The sequence below is a fragment of the Cervus elaphus genome, chromosome 11 (assembly GCF_910594005.1).
Source record: "Cervus elaphus chromosome 11, mCerEla1.1, whole genome shotgun sequence".
NCBI classification, from domain to species: Eukaryota; Metazoa; Chordata; class Mammalia; order Artiodactyla; family Cervidae; genus Cervus; species Cervus elaphus.
Window position 1 is genome coordinate 98,233,441 of NC_057825.1, and position 16,548 is coordinate 98,249,988.

The following is a 16,548-nucleotide window of genomic DNA, read 5'->3' on the forward strand; positions in this document are numbered from 1 at the left end:
CTCTGTCCATGGAATTTTCTACGCAAGAATACTGGAGCAGGTTGCCATTTCCTACTCGAGGGGATCTTCTCCACCCAGGGGTCAAACTCATGTCTCCTTCATCTCCTGCATTGCAGGCAGATTCCTTACCACTAGCACTGCCTGAGAAGACCCTAATCTGAATGATTATGTGAATTTTCTTCTGGCATTGCCCACCATCTAGTTATAGGAGTGGAAAATCAATTGTTGAAAAAAAAAAAGTGGCTATGATAGGTCAAGAGAAATGTGAGAATGCTGGTAGGAAATGGAGATGAAGCAAGAGACTGGAGAGAAGTTATTGGCTTAGAAATGTGCGGTAAGCTTGATTTAGTGGGAGAGAATGAAAGGATAAGAAAATGTAATAAAAAGGGAGAAATTTATAGTTTATGGTATCAAGAAGCCAGGGTTATTATTCCCTAGTGGTAAGAAAAAGAACTGTGAGGTCAGAGTGTAACAAAAGAAAGAGCTGAAATACAAGTGCAGTCAAGTATAGGGTTGGCCAAAAAGTTTCTTTTGGTTTTTCCATTAACATCTTATGGAAAATCCTGAATCAATGCTTTAGCCAGCCCAGTATTAAAACCAATGAAGACAGACAGAGATTTCCCTGGTGGTCCAGTGGTTAAGAATCCACCTGTCAAGGCAGGGGACACAGGTTTGATCTTGTCCAGGAAGATTTCACATGCCCCAGGGTAACGAGGCCTGTGTGCTGTAACTACTGAGCCTCTGCTCTACAGCCTTCAAGTCACAACTACTGATGCCTTCAAGGCTAGAGCCTGAGCTCTGCAACAATGAGAAGCTCATGCACTGAACTAGAGAAAGCCCATGCACAGCCAAGAATAAAACTTAAAAAGGTAATGCACTGTAAACATTTTAATTTTCTCATCAAAACTGTCAACATTAAGAAATTTACTTGGAATTACATTATTCCCTTAATTTTTTCACACAGAATATTCCATCTACTGTGTAGTTCATCATCCCCTGGATATGTTCTATGTAATATACTTGTTAGCATTGTCGTTTCAATTGGGCAAAACTTACTACCAATAAAACTTGAATTTAACTGGTCACATATTTCCAGTGGCAACCAATGATCGGGTGCTTCAATATTACAGACTTCAATTCTCCCATTCTTGACATCTATGAATACTTTAATTTCCAAGTGTGACTGTTCATGTAACACAGTGAAGGAAGTGTCTACACTGAACTTCGGAGTTTTGCCATATATCCATTCCCAGGTCTGCAGTTCTCTGGCTTTGCTGTTTATTCCAGGAAACACTGTCTCGTCTGTTGGGTTTATTAGGTGAATGTGATTATCGATTTGATGAGAAGCAGCATACTCTGTGGCAACAGCATTTATCACTACTTCACAGGTCAGAGTGGGATCTTTTTCCATAAGGTTTCTTACTAAGGCAGGTGTGCTGGCAGTGGCATTGCTCCTGATCCCTTGGTAAGGGCTCTTCAGCAGAGATGATAAGAAGGTCCCGTCAGTACTGCAGAGCAAAGTGCAGTGGTGATAAGCTGCATTGCGGCCAATCTTGGAAGCTGTTCCTGAGATTTTAAACTGTCCGTCAAGTAAAAGGTCAAATCTTTCAGTAGCCTGCACGTCCAGGTGTGGCTGGACAGCCTTCAGGGCTCTCACAACTAATTTTAGATTCTCCATCCTATCATACTTTTTCTTGGTTGTAAAAAAAGTCAAGTTGATGTTACCCATATCATGGTAGACTGTGCCTCCTCCACTTCTCCTCCGAGCCAGTTTCACACCTTCTTCTCTCATCAGATTCAGGTTACATTCCTGCCAAGGGTTCTGATGCCGACCAATTACCACAGAGGGAGAATTCCTCCACAAGAAAAGGACCGGCTTGCCTTCTAAATTCATATGGTCATGGATCCAGTCTTCCACAGCCAGATTGTGGTAAACGTCATTGGAAATCGACTGTAAAATGAGTCCACTTTTAACTGTGTTTTTAAAGCCAGCTGCTGGGACCTTGAGATTACAAAGTAACTGGAAGCAATTCTTCATGGAGAATGGGATTAGCATGCTGTCAAAAATGGAAGACAAATTAATGATCAAGAAAAAGAAAATTAAATTCTATTTTGTTGCTATCACTTCTTGGTTATTTGATCCAAACTTATCTAAGTATCCAGTCTGATTGCTTTTCTTGCCTTTTAGCTTTACCATTAGTCTTTAATAAAACTTCTCCAACAGAGTACTCAAAGGAAATAAGTCATATAAACATCAAATTGTTTTAGCTGAAGTGGAATAAGAGCAGAGATTATTCAAATAATAAAGCTGAAAATAATTATGTAATATACCTCAAAGCCAAAAAATTATTTTGAATTCACAGGTAATACACATTGAGAAAAATGAGAAAATATAGACAGGCAAGAAAAAAAAAAGGAATCCAAAATACCATCACTAACATGTTGGTGTATACCCATTCTGTGCATGTGTAAATCCACACACACTTCCCCACCAGAAGTGTAACCAAACTGTTATTTAATTCAATGTTAAACCAATTTTTACATCAGTCTTAATGTGTAATATTTCATTGTCAGATAACACCACCTTTTACTCAACCAATCTCTTAGCTTGTAAGTTTAGGTTGTTTCTAGTTCTTCTGTGTTACCAACAATGAACATCAGTGTAGAAAGATTTATGTCCTTATAATACTTGAAATGTAATTTCTATTTGACTGTGAGATACATGATTTACTGGCAGCCTGTTTTATTTTGATCAATATTAAATTAGGATGGATCCTCCTGAGGTCAGGGGAGAGGTCACAGTAGCAAGGTTATACAGAAAGGTTAGGAACAATTTTATTATGTTTCAACACTTCACACATTTGTTAGCAGTGCTGATGAAAAGAGTGAAAATACTAGCTATAATAATGAAGTATTCTGACTAGCTATGACTGTAAAGAAACCATTTAATTCCATTTCTTAGAATGGTCATAATTTTCTAGGTTAAAGCCATGGTCATAATTTTCTTCTAAGTTAAAGGCCTGGGATGGACTAGGGTACTAAAATCCATAACTAGGCCAAATTATTTTGTAGTTACGTCCTGGAGGAATAATTTCTATGGTACAGTCTTCATATTTTCATCACTCTTGCTCTACCTTGATACTACAGAAAGCGGAACCAATTTACACTCTAGAAAGGTTAGGAGAGATTTAAGAGGAAGGGATACCTGACCTGAGTCTCGACATCTGATGCTTTTTACCACGTTGATGGGAGTAGCATATTCCAGGCAAACAGACAGTCCTCCAACAGTAAGGAGGGCCTTGGGGACTCTCTCCCCAGGGAGTTCCACTACCGGTCTTCCAGCTCCACTTACATCTATGGCTGTGCTGACACGATCCCATCTGTTAGAACTTAACTTATTCAGTCTCTCACACGGACGGCCGTGTGCATGTCTGATTTCGGCTTTTTGGCTCTCGAAGAGCGCGGCAAGGGCTGTCACCCAACATGCCTAACTTGGGACCCTCCTGTGTTCAGGATAAACCGGTCCTAACCGTGGAGCCAGGTCCTCCCAAACTCTAAGCGGACACCGGGGGGCCTGCAGCGTCCCGGGATCGGAGGTGCCCGACCGCTGCCAGTGCCCGGGGCCCACGCTGCCAGCCTGCACCCGCCGCGCCTCCGGCTTCACACACCTGCAGCTTCCGGTCGCGCCCACGCCGCGCGCAGGCCGGGTGCGAGGTACCGGTGCGAGCCGGAGCCCGGCCGGCTGCGCACGCGGCCGCTCTGCCAGCCGCCCAGGCCAGCGTGGGGCGGAGCACCGGAAGCGCCGGGAGGGGGCGTGGCTGACGGTTTCCGGTGGGGGTCCTGCGGTGCCGCCTCCATGGCGCCAAGCCCGGTTGGAAACGGGGGACGCCACTCCCTTTCTAATAATAGTAGTATCGAAAGTCCTAGAGCCCCAGGCCAGATGGAGGTTCCCCGCGAGACAGCCCAGAACCGGCCCGGGGGGTGGAGGGGGTGTCAGCAGGGCGCAGGTCGGCGCGCGGCCGAGTCAGGCTGGAGGGGGCCCGCCAGGTAGCCAGAGTAGTCGGGTCGCATGCTCTTCACTGAACATTTATCCAAGCATTGTGCTGAGCTTTGCGCGTCTCATAGTGCCAAGGGCAGGCAAGCAACTCCAGTTGGAAGGGGACGAAACTAAAATCCGTTTTAAAAGACAAATGGCATTTAAAGGAATAAACGCTGGTATTCCCAATACAAAGACGGTAACAGGTAGGAAGGAGAGAGCCGGAAAACGAACACATCGAGGGCCACGAACGTCCCCACTCAGGGTATCCCTCAGTGCAGTTGGCAAGAGCATCCTTGTGGGGCTTAGCCAGATGGGAAATTCCCCCAGCAGGCAAAGTTCTAGGTAGTAACTATAGCTGCGTTAACAAGCTGCCTCAAACGCCAGTGGCTTAACGCAACGATTTATTATTTCTAACATTTGTATGGGCAAGGCTTGCTTGGGTGGCTTCAATGAGCATTCAGCATAGGTTGGCTGAGCCGAGGGCTCCACACCCTTATTCACACGTCTTATTCACACCCCCGGCAGCTGGTGCTTGCTGGCTGCTGGTGCACTTCCATTCAGGCTTAGTCTTCGATGTAGCATGTCGACCACATTATGTTGACCAAAGCACCAGTAGAGACATCCCAGAGTTAAGAGGTGGAGTAATGGATCCCACCTCTTGATGAGAGGAGCCCAAAGAATTTGTCGTCCTTTTTCAGTCTTGGACAGACATCAGTCTCTCCTTCGAATAGAAACCATTGAGACTTGAATTTTGGAGTGAGAAACCTCCAGAGTTCACAGTTAGGTGGTGCGGATACCCGGACCAGGGCTCCATATAAAGTTACAATAAAGACACAATGGCTCCTCATTTATGTTACCCTTTTGATTGAAGTCACTCTGAGTAATTAGTCTTTCTTGGATTATGCAGGTGGGAATGGATTCTGTGCCAAGTTAGTCCCGATAGAAGTTTTCCTGCTGCTGCTGTTTTCCTAGTTATCATTAAACATAATGACACAATTGTGTTGCCCTTTGCTTATATTGTTGTTGTTTAATTGCTAAGTCACGTCCAACTCTTTGGGACCTCATAGACTATCCCACCAGGCTCCTCTGTCCCTGGGATTTCCCAGGCAAGAATACTGGAGTAGGTTGCCGTTTCCTTCTCCAGGGAATCTTTTCAACCCATGATCTTCCCAATTCATGTTGCTGGATCCAGTGAACTTTCAGTCCGCATTTACCCTTTCAGTTGACTGCCTCCACCTTAAAGACTGGTGGGCAGTCTTGACGTTATCCTGTCTTGGTTTTCCCCCAGCCTGTCTACTCTTCCATCCCCTTTGCGAGCTCCCCCAGCACTGGCCAGCTTCTGAATGTTGTAGTTGCTTTATCTCACACTCTACATTCACCCCAAGCAACCTCATTTATTCCCATAACTTTTAGACACCACTCTGTATACAACTTTCAAATTGGTATTTTTCATTCCATACACAGAACTGCCTGCCTTGGAAACTGGTATGTCCAAAACCTGTGCTCCCCAGCTCACTCTTTCTCCTACAGAACTTCATGCATCTAGCCGTATTTTTTTTTTTTAACTAGAAACCCTTTCTTTCCCCCTCTTTCAGACCATCACGATGTCCTGCCAAACTTCATCTAAACTCTGTCCCCTCGGCCATCATCTCACTTGGACAATTGTGTCCTTGCAAAAACTATAAATGTCACCTCTTCAGAGAATCTTTCCTAATTCCCACAGTTAAAAATTAAGTATAAAAAAAAAAATCAAGTGTATGTTATGTCTCCTCTCCTGTCGGTTTGACCATTTAACTTTTTCTTCATGACACATCACAATTTGTATCTTATATAATTAGTCTGATGTTCTACTGGTAGACAGTAAGAATTCAAAAGGTGGTGTTATTGTTTCAGTCATTCATTCATGTCCAACTCTTTGCAACCCCATGGACTGTAACCCGTCAGGCTCCTCTGTCCATGGAATTCTCCAAGCAAGAATACTGGAGTAGGTTGCCATTTCCTCCTCCAGGGGATCTTTCTGACCCAGGAATCAAACCTGCAATTCCTGCATTGTCAGGTGGATTCTATACCATCTGAGTCACCAGGGAATCCCACCAAAGAAGGCAGTTGCTGTTTTATTCACAATTCTATCCCAAGCACCAAGCACAGTGCCAGGTTAGGTGAACAAATGAATGACCTGTGTATTTTTTTGTCTCCCAAAGAATTATGTTCTATAAATGATAAAGAGTGTCATCTTATTGGCTTACATCCTTTTCAATGTTTTTAAACTCTACAAAAACATGTTTAGTTTTTCTCTGATTAACAGAATACTTTTCCCCCTAAAAGATTACCTTTCCTCTTGAGTATGCCTTTTTCCTTTATCAATATTAAGGATATTACTCAACTGGACATTAGAGATCACATTAAATAGTAAAGTACAGGAAAATGTTCAAAACATACATAGTAGAAATATTTATTTACAGGTCACTATCTGTCCAGACACAAGTGGTTTTTAATTTCAGCTAACATTATTTGGGACAATACTGCTGTTTCAAACTACTAGATGTTTCAGTAAGGATGACAAACTGATACATATATATGTATATATATATATACATAGTCTTTTAAGCAACTAGTTTGTTTTCTTATATTAAATATTGGAGGCATAAAATGGTAACATCTGCAAGATAAATCATTACATTTAGAAAAACTGTTTTGTGAACTCTGAAATGAATTCTGTGTGGGTTAAAAAAAAGTTTTAAAAGGATCATGTGAAATGTGAAATGCTTCTTTAGCTACTAGTGATTTTTAACAGAACAGAAATACAAAAATGCAGGAAGATAAAGTACTCTAAAGCAAAATCTCCAGCTGGAAATCCAACATACAAAAGCAATACACCAGAAATCATGGGAAATACTGATGTCAAAGTGGGGACTGTTTTTTGGGTTTTGATCACTTGTTAAAGAAATACATAGAATTAAAATGTTTTGGTGACATTTAAATACCCTTAGACAAAAACTCTGATTTTTGACAAGTATAGACTGTAATATGAAAGAAATCTTGAATGTGAATTTTGTAAAGTTTCTTCTCTCTAAAGCAACTTTTTTTGAATATGTATCATCAAAAGATGCAATCTACATTGATTCATAAACAGTAAAAAATAAGCGATTATCTTCCTTCATTTTGTTAGGTTTTCCTAATGACGTCTGGGGACAATGGCAGCCTGCAAAGAGTCCTCCCATCTCAAATCTTGCCCTGGGCACCTCTCCCAGGTGGCTGTTCCTGAGTTGTATCTTTTGTAAAGAGCCAGCAATAAAGACTTCAGCCCGGGAGGCAGCATCTCAAGTGACCCTGAGAGAGCTGCTCCAAGGAGGCAAAGGAGGAGCTGGATTATATAGAAGTTTTGCAACAAAGGGCAGAACCAGATACCCGAAGTTTTTCTATAGGGAAGGAGCAGCGGCTGTGCTTTGCTGGAGCAGCCGTGAAGAGATACCCCACGTCCGAGGTAAGAGAAACCCAAGTAAGATGGTAGGTGTTGTGAGAGGGCATCAGAGGGCAAACACACTAAAACCATAATCACAGAAAACTAGCTAGTCTGATCACAGGACCACAGTCGTGTCTAACTCAGTGAAACTAAGCCATGCCGTCTGGGGCCACCCAAGACGGTCGGGTCATGGTGGAGAGGTCTGACAGAATGTGGTCCACTGGAGAAGGGAATGGCAAACCACTTCAGTATTCTTGGCTTGAGAACCCCATGAACAGTATGAGAAGGCAAATGATAGGATACTGAAAGAGGAACTCCCCAGGTCGGTAGGTACCCAATATGCTACTGGAGATCAGTGGAGAAATAACTCCAGAAAGAATGAAGGGATGGAGCCAAAGCAAAAACAATACCCAGTTATGGATGTGACTGGTGATAGAAACAAGGTCTGATGCTGTAAAGAGCAATATTGCATAGGAACCTGGAATGTTAGGTCCATGAATCAAGGCAAATTGGAAGTGGTCAAACAGGAGATGGCAAGAGTGAATGTCAACATTCTAGGAATCAGCAAACTAAAATGGACTGGAATGGGTGAATTTAACTCAGATGACCATTATATCCACTGCTGTGGGCAGGAATCCCTTAGAAGAAATGGAGTAGCCATCATGGTCAACAAAAGAGTCCGAAATGCAGTACTTGGATGCAATCTCAAAAATGACAGAATGATCTCTGCTCGTTTCCAAGGTAAACCATTCAATATCACAGTAATTCAAGCCTATGCCCCAACCAGTAACGCTAAAGAAGCTGAAGTTGAATGGTTCTATGAAGACTTACAAGACCTTTTAGAACTAACACCCAAAAAAGATGTCCTTTTCATTATAGGGGACTGGAATGCAAAAGTAGGAAGTCAAGAAACACCTGGAGCAACAGGCAAATTTGGCCTTGGAGTACAGAATGAAGCAGAGCAAAGGCTAATAGAGTTTTGCCAAGAGAATTCACTGGTCATAGCAAACACCCTCTTCCAACAACACAAGAGAAAACTCTATACATGGACATCACCAGATGGTCAACACCGAAATCAGATTGATTATATTCTTTGCAGCCAAAGATGGAGAAGCTCTATACAGTCAGCAGAAACAAAACCAGGAGCTGACTGTGGCTCAGATTATGAACTCCTTATTGCCAAATTCAGACTTAAGTTGAAGAAAGTATGGAAAACCACTAGACCATTCAGGTATGACCTAAATCAAATCCCTTATGACTATACAGTGGAAGTGACAAGTAGATTTAAGGGACTAGATCTGATAGAGAGCCTGATGAACTATGGACAGAGATTCGTGACATTGTACAGGAGACAGGGATCAAGACCATGTCTTGATGGTCTTGGAAAAGAAATGCAAAAAGGCAAAATGGTTGTCTGAGGAGGCCTCACAAATAGCTGTGAAAAGAAGAGAAGGGAAAAGCAAAGGAGAAAAGGAAAGATATTCCCATTTGAATGCAGAGTTCCAAAGAATAGCCAGGAGAGATAAGAAAGCCTTCCTCAGAGATCAATGCAAAGAAATAGATGAAGACAACAGAATGGGAAAGACTAGAGATCTCTTCAAGAAAATTAGAGATATCAAGGGAACATTTCAGGCAAAGATGGGTTCGATAAAGGACAGAAATGGTATGAACCTAACAGAAGCAGAAGATATTAAGAATAGGTGGCAAGAATACACAGAAGAACTGTACAAAAAAGATCTTCACGACCCAGATAATCACAATGGTGTGATCACTCACCTAGAGCCAGACATCCTGGAATATGAGGTCAAGTGGGCCTTAGAAAGCATCTCTACGAACAAAGCTAGTGGATGTGATGGCATTCCAGTTGTGCTATTTCAAATCCTTAAAGATGATGCTGTGAAAGTGCTGCACTCACTATGCCAGCAAATTTGGAAAACTCAGCAGTGGCCACAGGACTAGAAAAGGTCAGTTTTCATTCCAATCCCTAAGAAAGGCAATGCCAAAGAATGCTCAAACTACCGCACAATTGCACTCACCTCACATGCTAGTAAAGTAATGCTCAAAATTCTCCAAGCCAGGCTTCAGCAATACGTGAATTGAGAACTTCCAGATGTTCAAGCTGGTTTTAGAAAAGGCAGAGGAACCAGTGATCAAATTGCCAACATCTGATGGGTCATCGAAAAAGCAAGAGAGTTCCAGAAAAACATCTATTTCTGCTTTATTGACTATGCCAAAGCCTTCGACTGTGTGGGTCACAATAAACCGTGGAAAATTCTGAAAGGGATGGGAATACCAGACCACCTGACCTGCCTCTTGAGAAACCTGTATGCAGGTCAGGAAGCAACAGTTAGAACTGGACATGGAACAACAGACTGGTTCCAAATAGGAAAAGGAGTACGTCAAGGCTGTATATTGTCACCCTGCTTATTTAACTTCTATGCAGAGTACATCATGAGAAACGCTGGGCTGGAAGAAGCACAAGCTGGAATCAAGATTGCCGGGAGAAATATCAATAACCTCAGATATGCAGATGACACCACCCTTATGGCATAGAGTGAAGAGGAACTAAAAAGCCTCTAGATGAAGGTGAAAGAGGAGAGTGAAAAAGTTGGCTTAAAGCTTAACATTCAGAAAACTAAGATCATGGCATCTGGTCCCATCACCTCATGGGAAATAGATGGGGAGACAGTGGAAACAGTGTCAGACTTTATATTTTTGGGCTCCAAAATCACTGCAGATGGTGGCTGCAGCCATGAAATTAAAAGACGCTTACTCCTTGGAAGGAAGGTTGTGACCAACTTAGATAGCATATTAAAAAACAGAGACATTACTTTGCCAACAAAGGTCCGTCTGGTCAAGGCTATGGTTTTTTCAGTGGTCATGTATGGATGTGAGAGTTGGGCTGTGAAGAAAGCTGAGCACCGAAAAATTGGTGCTTTTGAACTGTGTTGTTGGAGAAGACTCTTGAGAGTCCCTTGGACTGCAAGGAGATCCAACCAGTCCATCCTGAAGGAGATCAGTCCTGGGTGTTGATTGGAAGGACTGATGCTGAAGCTGAAACTCCAGTACTTGGGCCACCTCATGCGAAGAGTTGACTCATTGGAAAAGACGCTGATGCTGGGAGGGGTTGGGGGCAGGAGGAGAACGGGATGACAGAGGATGAGATGGCTGGATGGCATCACCGACTCAATGGACATGAGTTTGAGTAAACTCTGGGAGTTAGTGTTGGACAGGGAGGCCTGGTGTGCTGCAATTCATGAGGTCGCAAAGAGTCAGACACAACTGAGTGACTGAACTGAACTGAACTGAATAAGATAAGGCTCTCATTCATCAGGCTCTCTTAGTCAAAAGCCACTTTTGTTTTCTTAGTAATGTACAAAATAACTTCATTCAAGGTCTATCATTTCCCATCACTTTCTTTAACACACATCACTGGACGCAAGGCTTTCTCTGAAAGATATCCTGTGCCAGTGTCTTTGCTCCTTGTAAAGGCTTCTTGATTTGGGTCTTCTAATCTTATTTTCTTGGTGTTTTGAAATAACTGAGTCACTTGCTCCAATTTGCTTTTCTCAGTCCTTTGCATTAAGTGATCACCCACTTTTGAATCCATACGCAAAGCAGAAACCTGAGTAGCAGATTTACTTGGAGAAAACCCCATTGGGACAGCTGAACAAAAATAAGATTGCTGGCACCTCTTAAAGCAGTGGACACGTTTCTTCCTTGATTGCTTGAGGGAAAAACTGTAATAAGTGAATAGATTGGGAATTTCAACTAACTTCAGGCAATGTTTGTTGTAAAAAAGGAAGAAATTCTGTAATATACTAAAACATGATGAATCTTGAGCACATTATTCTAGGTTAAATAATTCAGTCACAAAAAGACAAATGCTGTTTGACTTCACTTATGTGAAGTATCTAGGTATCAAATCAAAGAAACAGAAAATAGAGTAGTGGTTGCCATGGGGAGTTGTTTAACGGGTTTAGAGTTTCAATTTTACAAGATGAAAAGAGTTCTGGAGATGAACGGTGGTCATGACAGCACAGCGTTGTGAATGTAGTTAATGCACTGAACTATACACCTAAGAATGGCCACGATGCTACACTTTATGTTATGTGTATTCTACCATAACACAAAAAGTCAAGGAAAAAAGCATCCAAGAAAGACACAGTACTTTTTATTATGAATGCCCAGCTGAAGAGAGATGACCATGCAACATTGAGGGAAGAGCTTGAAAAGATTGTAAGAGGAGGGGGGCGGTCCACTGAGGTATTGCCTCAATAATGGAGTCAAATTAGCCCTAAATAAAGACAACTTTGGACCTAATAAAGCTTAAAAGCAAGCTTCTAAAGCAGGTCTGTCCAATAGGACTTTCTACAATGATAGAAATATCCTTTATGTATTGTCTAGTATAGTGGCCACTAGTCACGTGTGGATGTTGGCAGGTGAGAATTCTACTACTGAACCACCAATGAAAGCTAAATGTTCGAATTTGAAATGTACAGAGCACAAATGAGGGACTAAGTTTTAAATTTTATTTCATTTTAATAACAAATTCAAAAGGCCACATGAAGCTAGTGGTTACTATTTTCAACAGGGCAGTTCTAAAGGATCAAATTGTTTTCAAGTAAACTCACTGCATTTCAGGATACAACCTACACATATTTAAAGGAAACCCAAAACCTCCAGCATCAACAATGTCAAATCTGCAACATCTGGCAGTCAGGAAAGATTTGTGTGCTCAGTTGCTAACTTGCGTCTGATTCTCGGACTATGGACTGTAGCCTGCCAGTCTCCTCTGTTCATGGGATTCTCCAGGCACAAATACTGGAGTGGGTTGCCATGCCCTCTTCTAGGGGATCTTTCTGACCCAGAGATGTAACCTTTGTCTCCTGCATCTCTTGCACAGGCAGGCAGATTCTTCACTCTGAGGCACCTGGGAAGCCCAATAAAAACATGTTGTTGTTCGGTCGCTAAGTCGTGTCTGACTCCTTGTGACCCCATGAACTTACCAGGCATGAAAAGAAGCAGATGAATGTGACTCATAGCTAGGAGGAGAAAATAGGTTAGTAGAAACAATCCCACTGGGACTTCCCTGATGGCTCAGCAGTAAAGAATCCACCTGCTAATACAGAAGACATGGTTTGATCCCTGGGAAGGGAAGATCCCCTGGAGGAGGAAATGGCAACCCACTCTAGTGTCCTGCATGGGAAACCCCACGGACAGAGAAAGCTGGTGGGCTACAGTCCGTGGGACACAAAGAGTAGGACACGACTTAGCGACTAAAAGGGCAACAACAAAGGTGGCATACGTAAATACTTGAACTCTTCTAATTTTTTTCCCTAGAGGAGGTACTTTCCCATCTCCTATGTTAATAATCACCTTCACTCCGCAAGCCTTCAACATCATCAGAAAGTTTTGAGGTTTGTACATTTTCCTCTATTTTTTTCAATTAATGCTAGATAGATCATGAGAACACTTTATTCAAAATAATCTTAGTATCTTAAGAGGAAATGAGAATACTTTGTTTTCCCTAAAATAACATTTTAGGGTGGTCTTTGAGAGCTCATGCTTCTTGTAACTTATTTTATCAGTTAGGTACAATTATATTTCACAGAAAATGTATCTCTTGGGACTTCTGCCTTTATCTAAAACAACTGGGACATGATTTAATTTTTTAGTATCTAGCTATACTTACAAAGTTTTAAAATCTTAATGCAACAAAATGAGAAAATGTACCGGCACAAATAATGATAAAAAATAGGAGATGGGAAAAACATATGGCACATATTAAAACGCACTTTTATGAAATTTGTTCTAACAAAATTTATTTATGTCTGTCAATAATACATTGTGGGGAAAAAATGAGTACTCATCTGGCAAAAACAGGAATAGTTTGTCTCTTCAAAAGTGAGATTACATTTGAAATAGACAGGCGAATAGTATATCAAGATCATCAGAGATCAGCTATAAAAACCTAGTTTATCTATTTCATCTGTGGAAAAGACAGGGAGATAAAGTCACTATTAGAGTTCAGAAGCCCTTGGGTTATTTAAGAAACGTGGAATATGTTAAACATTAAGAAATGCTACAAAGACTAAACAGTTCTTTTCCAGTTGGCAGAATAATGCAATTTTCATTCTTTTTTACTAAAAAACTCCTTTCTTCACTTTTAGCTAATATGGTCAACATTAACATAGTCGGATGGCCAAAAATATTATACCTGGTTAAGTTAAATGAGTGTTCCGAGACTGAAGGCTCCTAATAGAGAGAAGACAAGTTTAAACTGTATTAAACAGGAAAAGAATCGATACAATATTAAATATCAAGTGAGATACTCTACCCTTTCGGTTTTTGTTTGTTAACCGTGATTAGTTTTGGGGGGGGACTTGGAGAAGGCCTCAGGGAGGCCTGGCGTGCTGCGATTCATGGGATCGCAAAGAGACGGACGCGACTGAGCGACTGAACTGAACTGGACTGAACTGGATAAGGCCTGGCTTGTGGAGAAGGTATACAGGTCAGGAATCTGCAGTCACTGTCCTCTCCCTGTCATTCCCAGATTCAACCCAGACTGGATGGTGCAGGGCGGTCGGGGCTCCCCAGACTCTGCAGGCTGCGGGCGCTCACCCCAACAGGCCGGCTCACTCTCGCGGGGCTGCAGCAGCAGAACCCCACCAAAGGAGGCTCCCCGCACAGCGGCCCCTGACCGTGGCTGGAGAGCGCACCACCCTCCCAGCGCCCAAAAGGAGCTCTGCGGAGTAACGAATTCACTGATCTGTCCAGAATGGTGACCGATCCCTGGGAAAATAGCACACAAAAGCGGCAGTAAAGCAGCAGGTATCCCAGAGCTAAGGGAAGACAGCCAGAGGGCAAAAAAAAAAAAAAAAATGAGAGAGAGAGAGAGCGCGCGAGAGGGAGCTCTGCGCATGCGCACTGTACCCCGTTAGGGTGGCCACACGCAGGAAATAGGGGAAAAGTCTTGGAAAAGTGGGTGGAGGCTGGTTACTAGGAGACGGGACGCTCTGGAGGGTCGTCTAGGCGCTGCGTGGGCTTGCGCCTGCGCGGCGCGGATGGACCAGGAAGAAGCCTTTCCAGGGCGCCCTGTAAGGCAGACAGGCGGACGTACGCGACGCTACGTGCGTGTGTGCGCGCGCACGGCTTGTAGTCCCCGCGAGAGGGAGAGTCGAGCCAGGTACGCGTGCGCACAGGGACTTGGGGCGCGCGGGACGGAAGCGGAGTGAAGGCGCCGGGGAGGTGGAGGACGAGCCCCCTCAGGTACAGAGCGTGAGGGCGGGGCGGACGGCGACGCCGGCCGGCGCTAACCGCCCCCGCCTCCTTCCCGCCTGGTCCCGCCTCCCTCCTGCCCGGTCCCGCCTCTCTCCTGCCCGGTCCCGCCTCCCACCGCCCCCCGGGGAGGGGCCAAGTCGATTTGGGGTGGGAAGGGAGGAGGAGTGGGCGGAGGATGGAGACCTTGAGGGACCTGAATCCCAGGCGGAGACCGAGTCCTGGTAGTCGCCGGGATGATCTCCGGGGAGGACGACGGGCCAAAAAGCCCGGGGAGGGACCCACTGCCCCAGGTAGAAGCACGGGGATGCGCCGGGTTGGGGTAAAGCATCTCCTGGTCGGCAGGCCTTTGAGAGGGCAGCTGCAGGGGGCGGGTGTGGTGGGGATTAGGGTCTGTGGGCGACCCTTGAGGTGGATTTTGGCTGCTGGCGCCGCCGTGAGGGGTGGTAGCGGGCAGAGTTGAGGTCCAGGGAAACCCTCCCGGAACAAACTTTGCGCGTGTTGTCGTTTCTGGGGAGCTTAGGGTTGAGCTTATGTTCCTATGGTGACCGCTTCGCTTTCCGCCGCAGCTTTCCGCTTGGTTGTTGGGGGACTGTTCTCTTTAGAAACGCTTTGGAGTGGCGCTGAGGAATTTGGAAGTCAGAGATTTGGGGGTTCAACCAGGGTCTACGTGACCCCAGCTTCTCATTTCTGAGCCACTTTATAGACTTTGGGAGGTGAAGGGCCGAGATTACGTAGGCAGTTGCACGAAAAATCTCGTATCATTACAGTAGAAATTATACACAAGAAAGGCAGGGTAAGCTGGCTTTCCTTTGAAAAAGTGTTTTGAGATTTAAATTGAATAACTTTGCTGCGATCATGGACATGATACCTAAACACGCAAAGGAATACACTTTTAATTCTTTAAATAAAGTCAATAGCGATTTCAAGAAACATTGCATAGATGACAGTATCTCTGTGTTTGTTTTCCTTCTTCCAGTCTAGGTCATTATATCTCAGGATATTCGTTATTTTAAATTTCCTCTAGTGGTTTTCAGAATTTCAAATACACTTTTTTCTTTAACCCGTAAGGAAATAAACAGAATAATAATCGGGTTGAAATTATAAGAAAACAGATCAGTTATAACTATGAAATAATAGTTATAACGAATCTATTACAGTTTAGGACATAACTAACCTATTATAGTTTAGGACAGGGATACCTAGTGTGCTGCTGTTCATGGGGTCTTATAGTGGGACACGAATGAGCCATTGAAGAACAACATAACTATGAAAGGAAAGTGTCCCATTATTCAAATCTGCATCCAGGATAAAACTGATTTTTTGTTCGTATTTGAATTGATCAAGGAACTAGACAGACCATTTAGTCTTAATTAGTGGGTAATAACTAGGAAGGTATATTCATGAAATATTTATTTTAAACAATATACACTTTAGCATTATTTAATGGCAACTTCCAAAATAAATCTTGTTTACCTTCTGAAAAAAGTCACTGCTTATGACTCCTCTGAAGTAGACGTTCTCAGTCTCTTTCTTTTTCAGTTTGTTTCAGGATAATTTGCTTTTAAAGTACTCCAGTTAGAAGCGGTTAGAGCAGGTGTTATGTTTAAAATATTTATTTATTATTTATTTATTTGACTTTGACGGGTTTTAGTTGCAGCATATGGGATATAGTTCCCCTACCAGGGATCGAACCCAGGTTTCCTCCATTGGGAGTGCACACTCTTAGTCACTGGGCCACCAGGAAGTCCTGGAGCAGGTGTGT

The 16,548-nt window shown here is 43.3% G+C and overlaps 3 protein-coding genes across 9 annotated transcripts in view; 1 reads left to right on the top strand and 2 right to left on the bottom strand.

The window, feature by feature from the left end:
- Positions 1-870: 870 nt before the first annotated feature.
- LIPT1 (lipoyltransferase 1) lies at positions 871-3,782 on the bottom strand. Of its 4 annotated transcripts, none has more exons than XM_043918623.1 (2): positions 3,353-3,782; positions 871-2,057 (listed from the first exon to the last, which is right to left on the bottom strand). In XM_043918623.1, the coding sequence occupies exon 2, from the start codon at positions 2,054-2,056 to the stop codon at positions 935-937; it is 1,122 nt and encodes a 373-aa protein (XP_043774558.1). In that variant the 5' UTR covers position 2,057; positions 3,353-3,782; the 3' UTR covers positions 871-934. The 4 variants fall into 4 exon arrangements, with proteins under 4 accessions (XP_043774558.1, XP_043774556.1, XP_043774557.1 ...); XM_043918621.1 differs by having other exon boundaries at positions 3,669-3,779; XM_043918622.1 differs by lacking the exon at positions 3,353-3,782 and adding an exon at positions 3,206-3,311.
- Positions 3,783-10,902: 7,120 nt separating this feature from the next.
- C11H2orf15 (chromosome 11 C2orf15 homolog) lies at positions 10,903-11,160 on the bottom strand. Its single transcript, XM_043917204.1, has one exon. It carries the CDS (start codon positions 11,158-11,160, stop codon positions 10,903-10,905), a length of 258 nt encoding a protein of 85 aa, XP_043773139.1.
- Positions 11,161-14,631: 3,471 nt separating this feature from the next.
- Positions 14,632-16,548, top strand: part of TSGA10 (testis specific 10) — a 92,962-nt gene continuing 91,045 nt past the window's right edge. The window contains exon 1 of one of the 4 annotated variants that reach the window (XM_043918627.1): positions 14,632-14,774. Coding sequence is in view for 3 of the 4 variants with exons in the window: in XM_043918625.1 (XP_043774560.1) it covers positions 15,020-15,076 (57 nt within the window). In the remaining variant the exon portion in view is untranslated. Of the gene's footprint in view, positions 14,775-14,864; positions 15,077-16,548 lie in introns of those variants that run through there. The other 3 variants (XM_043918625.1, XM_043918624.1, XM_043918626.1) reach the window with 3 other exon arrangements.

Excerpts from the sequence above, each read along its gene's own strand:
- C11H2orf15 (XM_043917204.1), bottom strand. The coding sequence starts at position 11,160 with ATGGGGTTTTCTCCAAGTAAATCTGCTACTCAGGTTTCTGCTTTGCGT.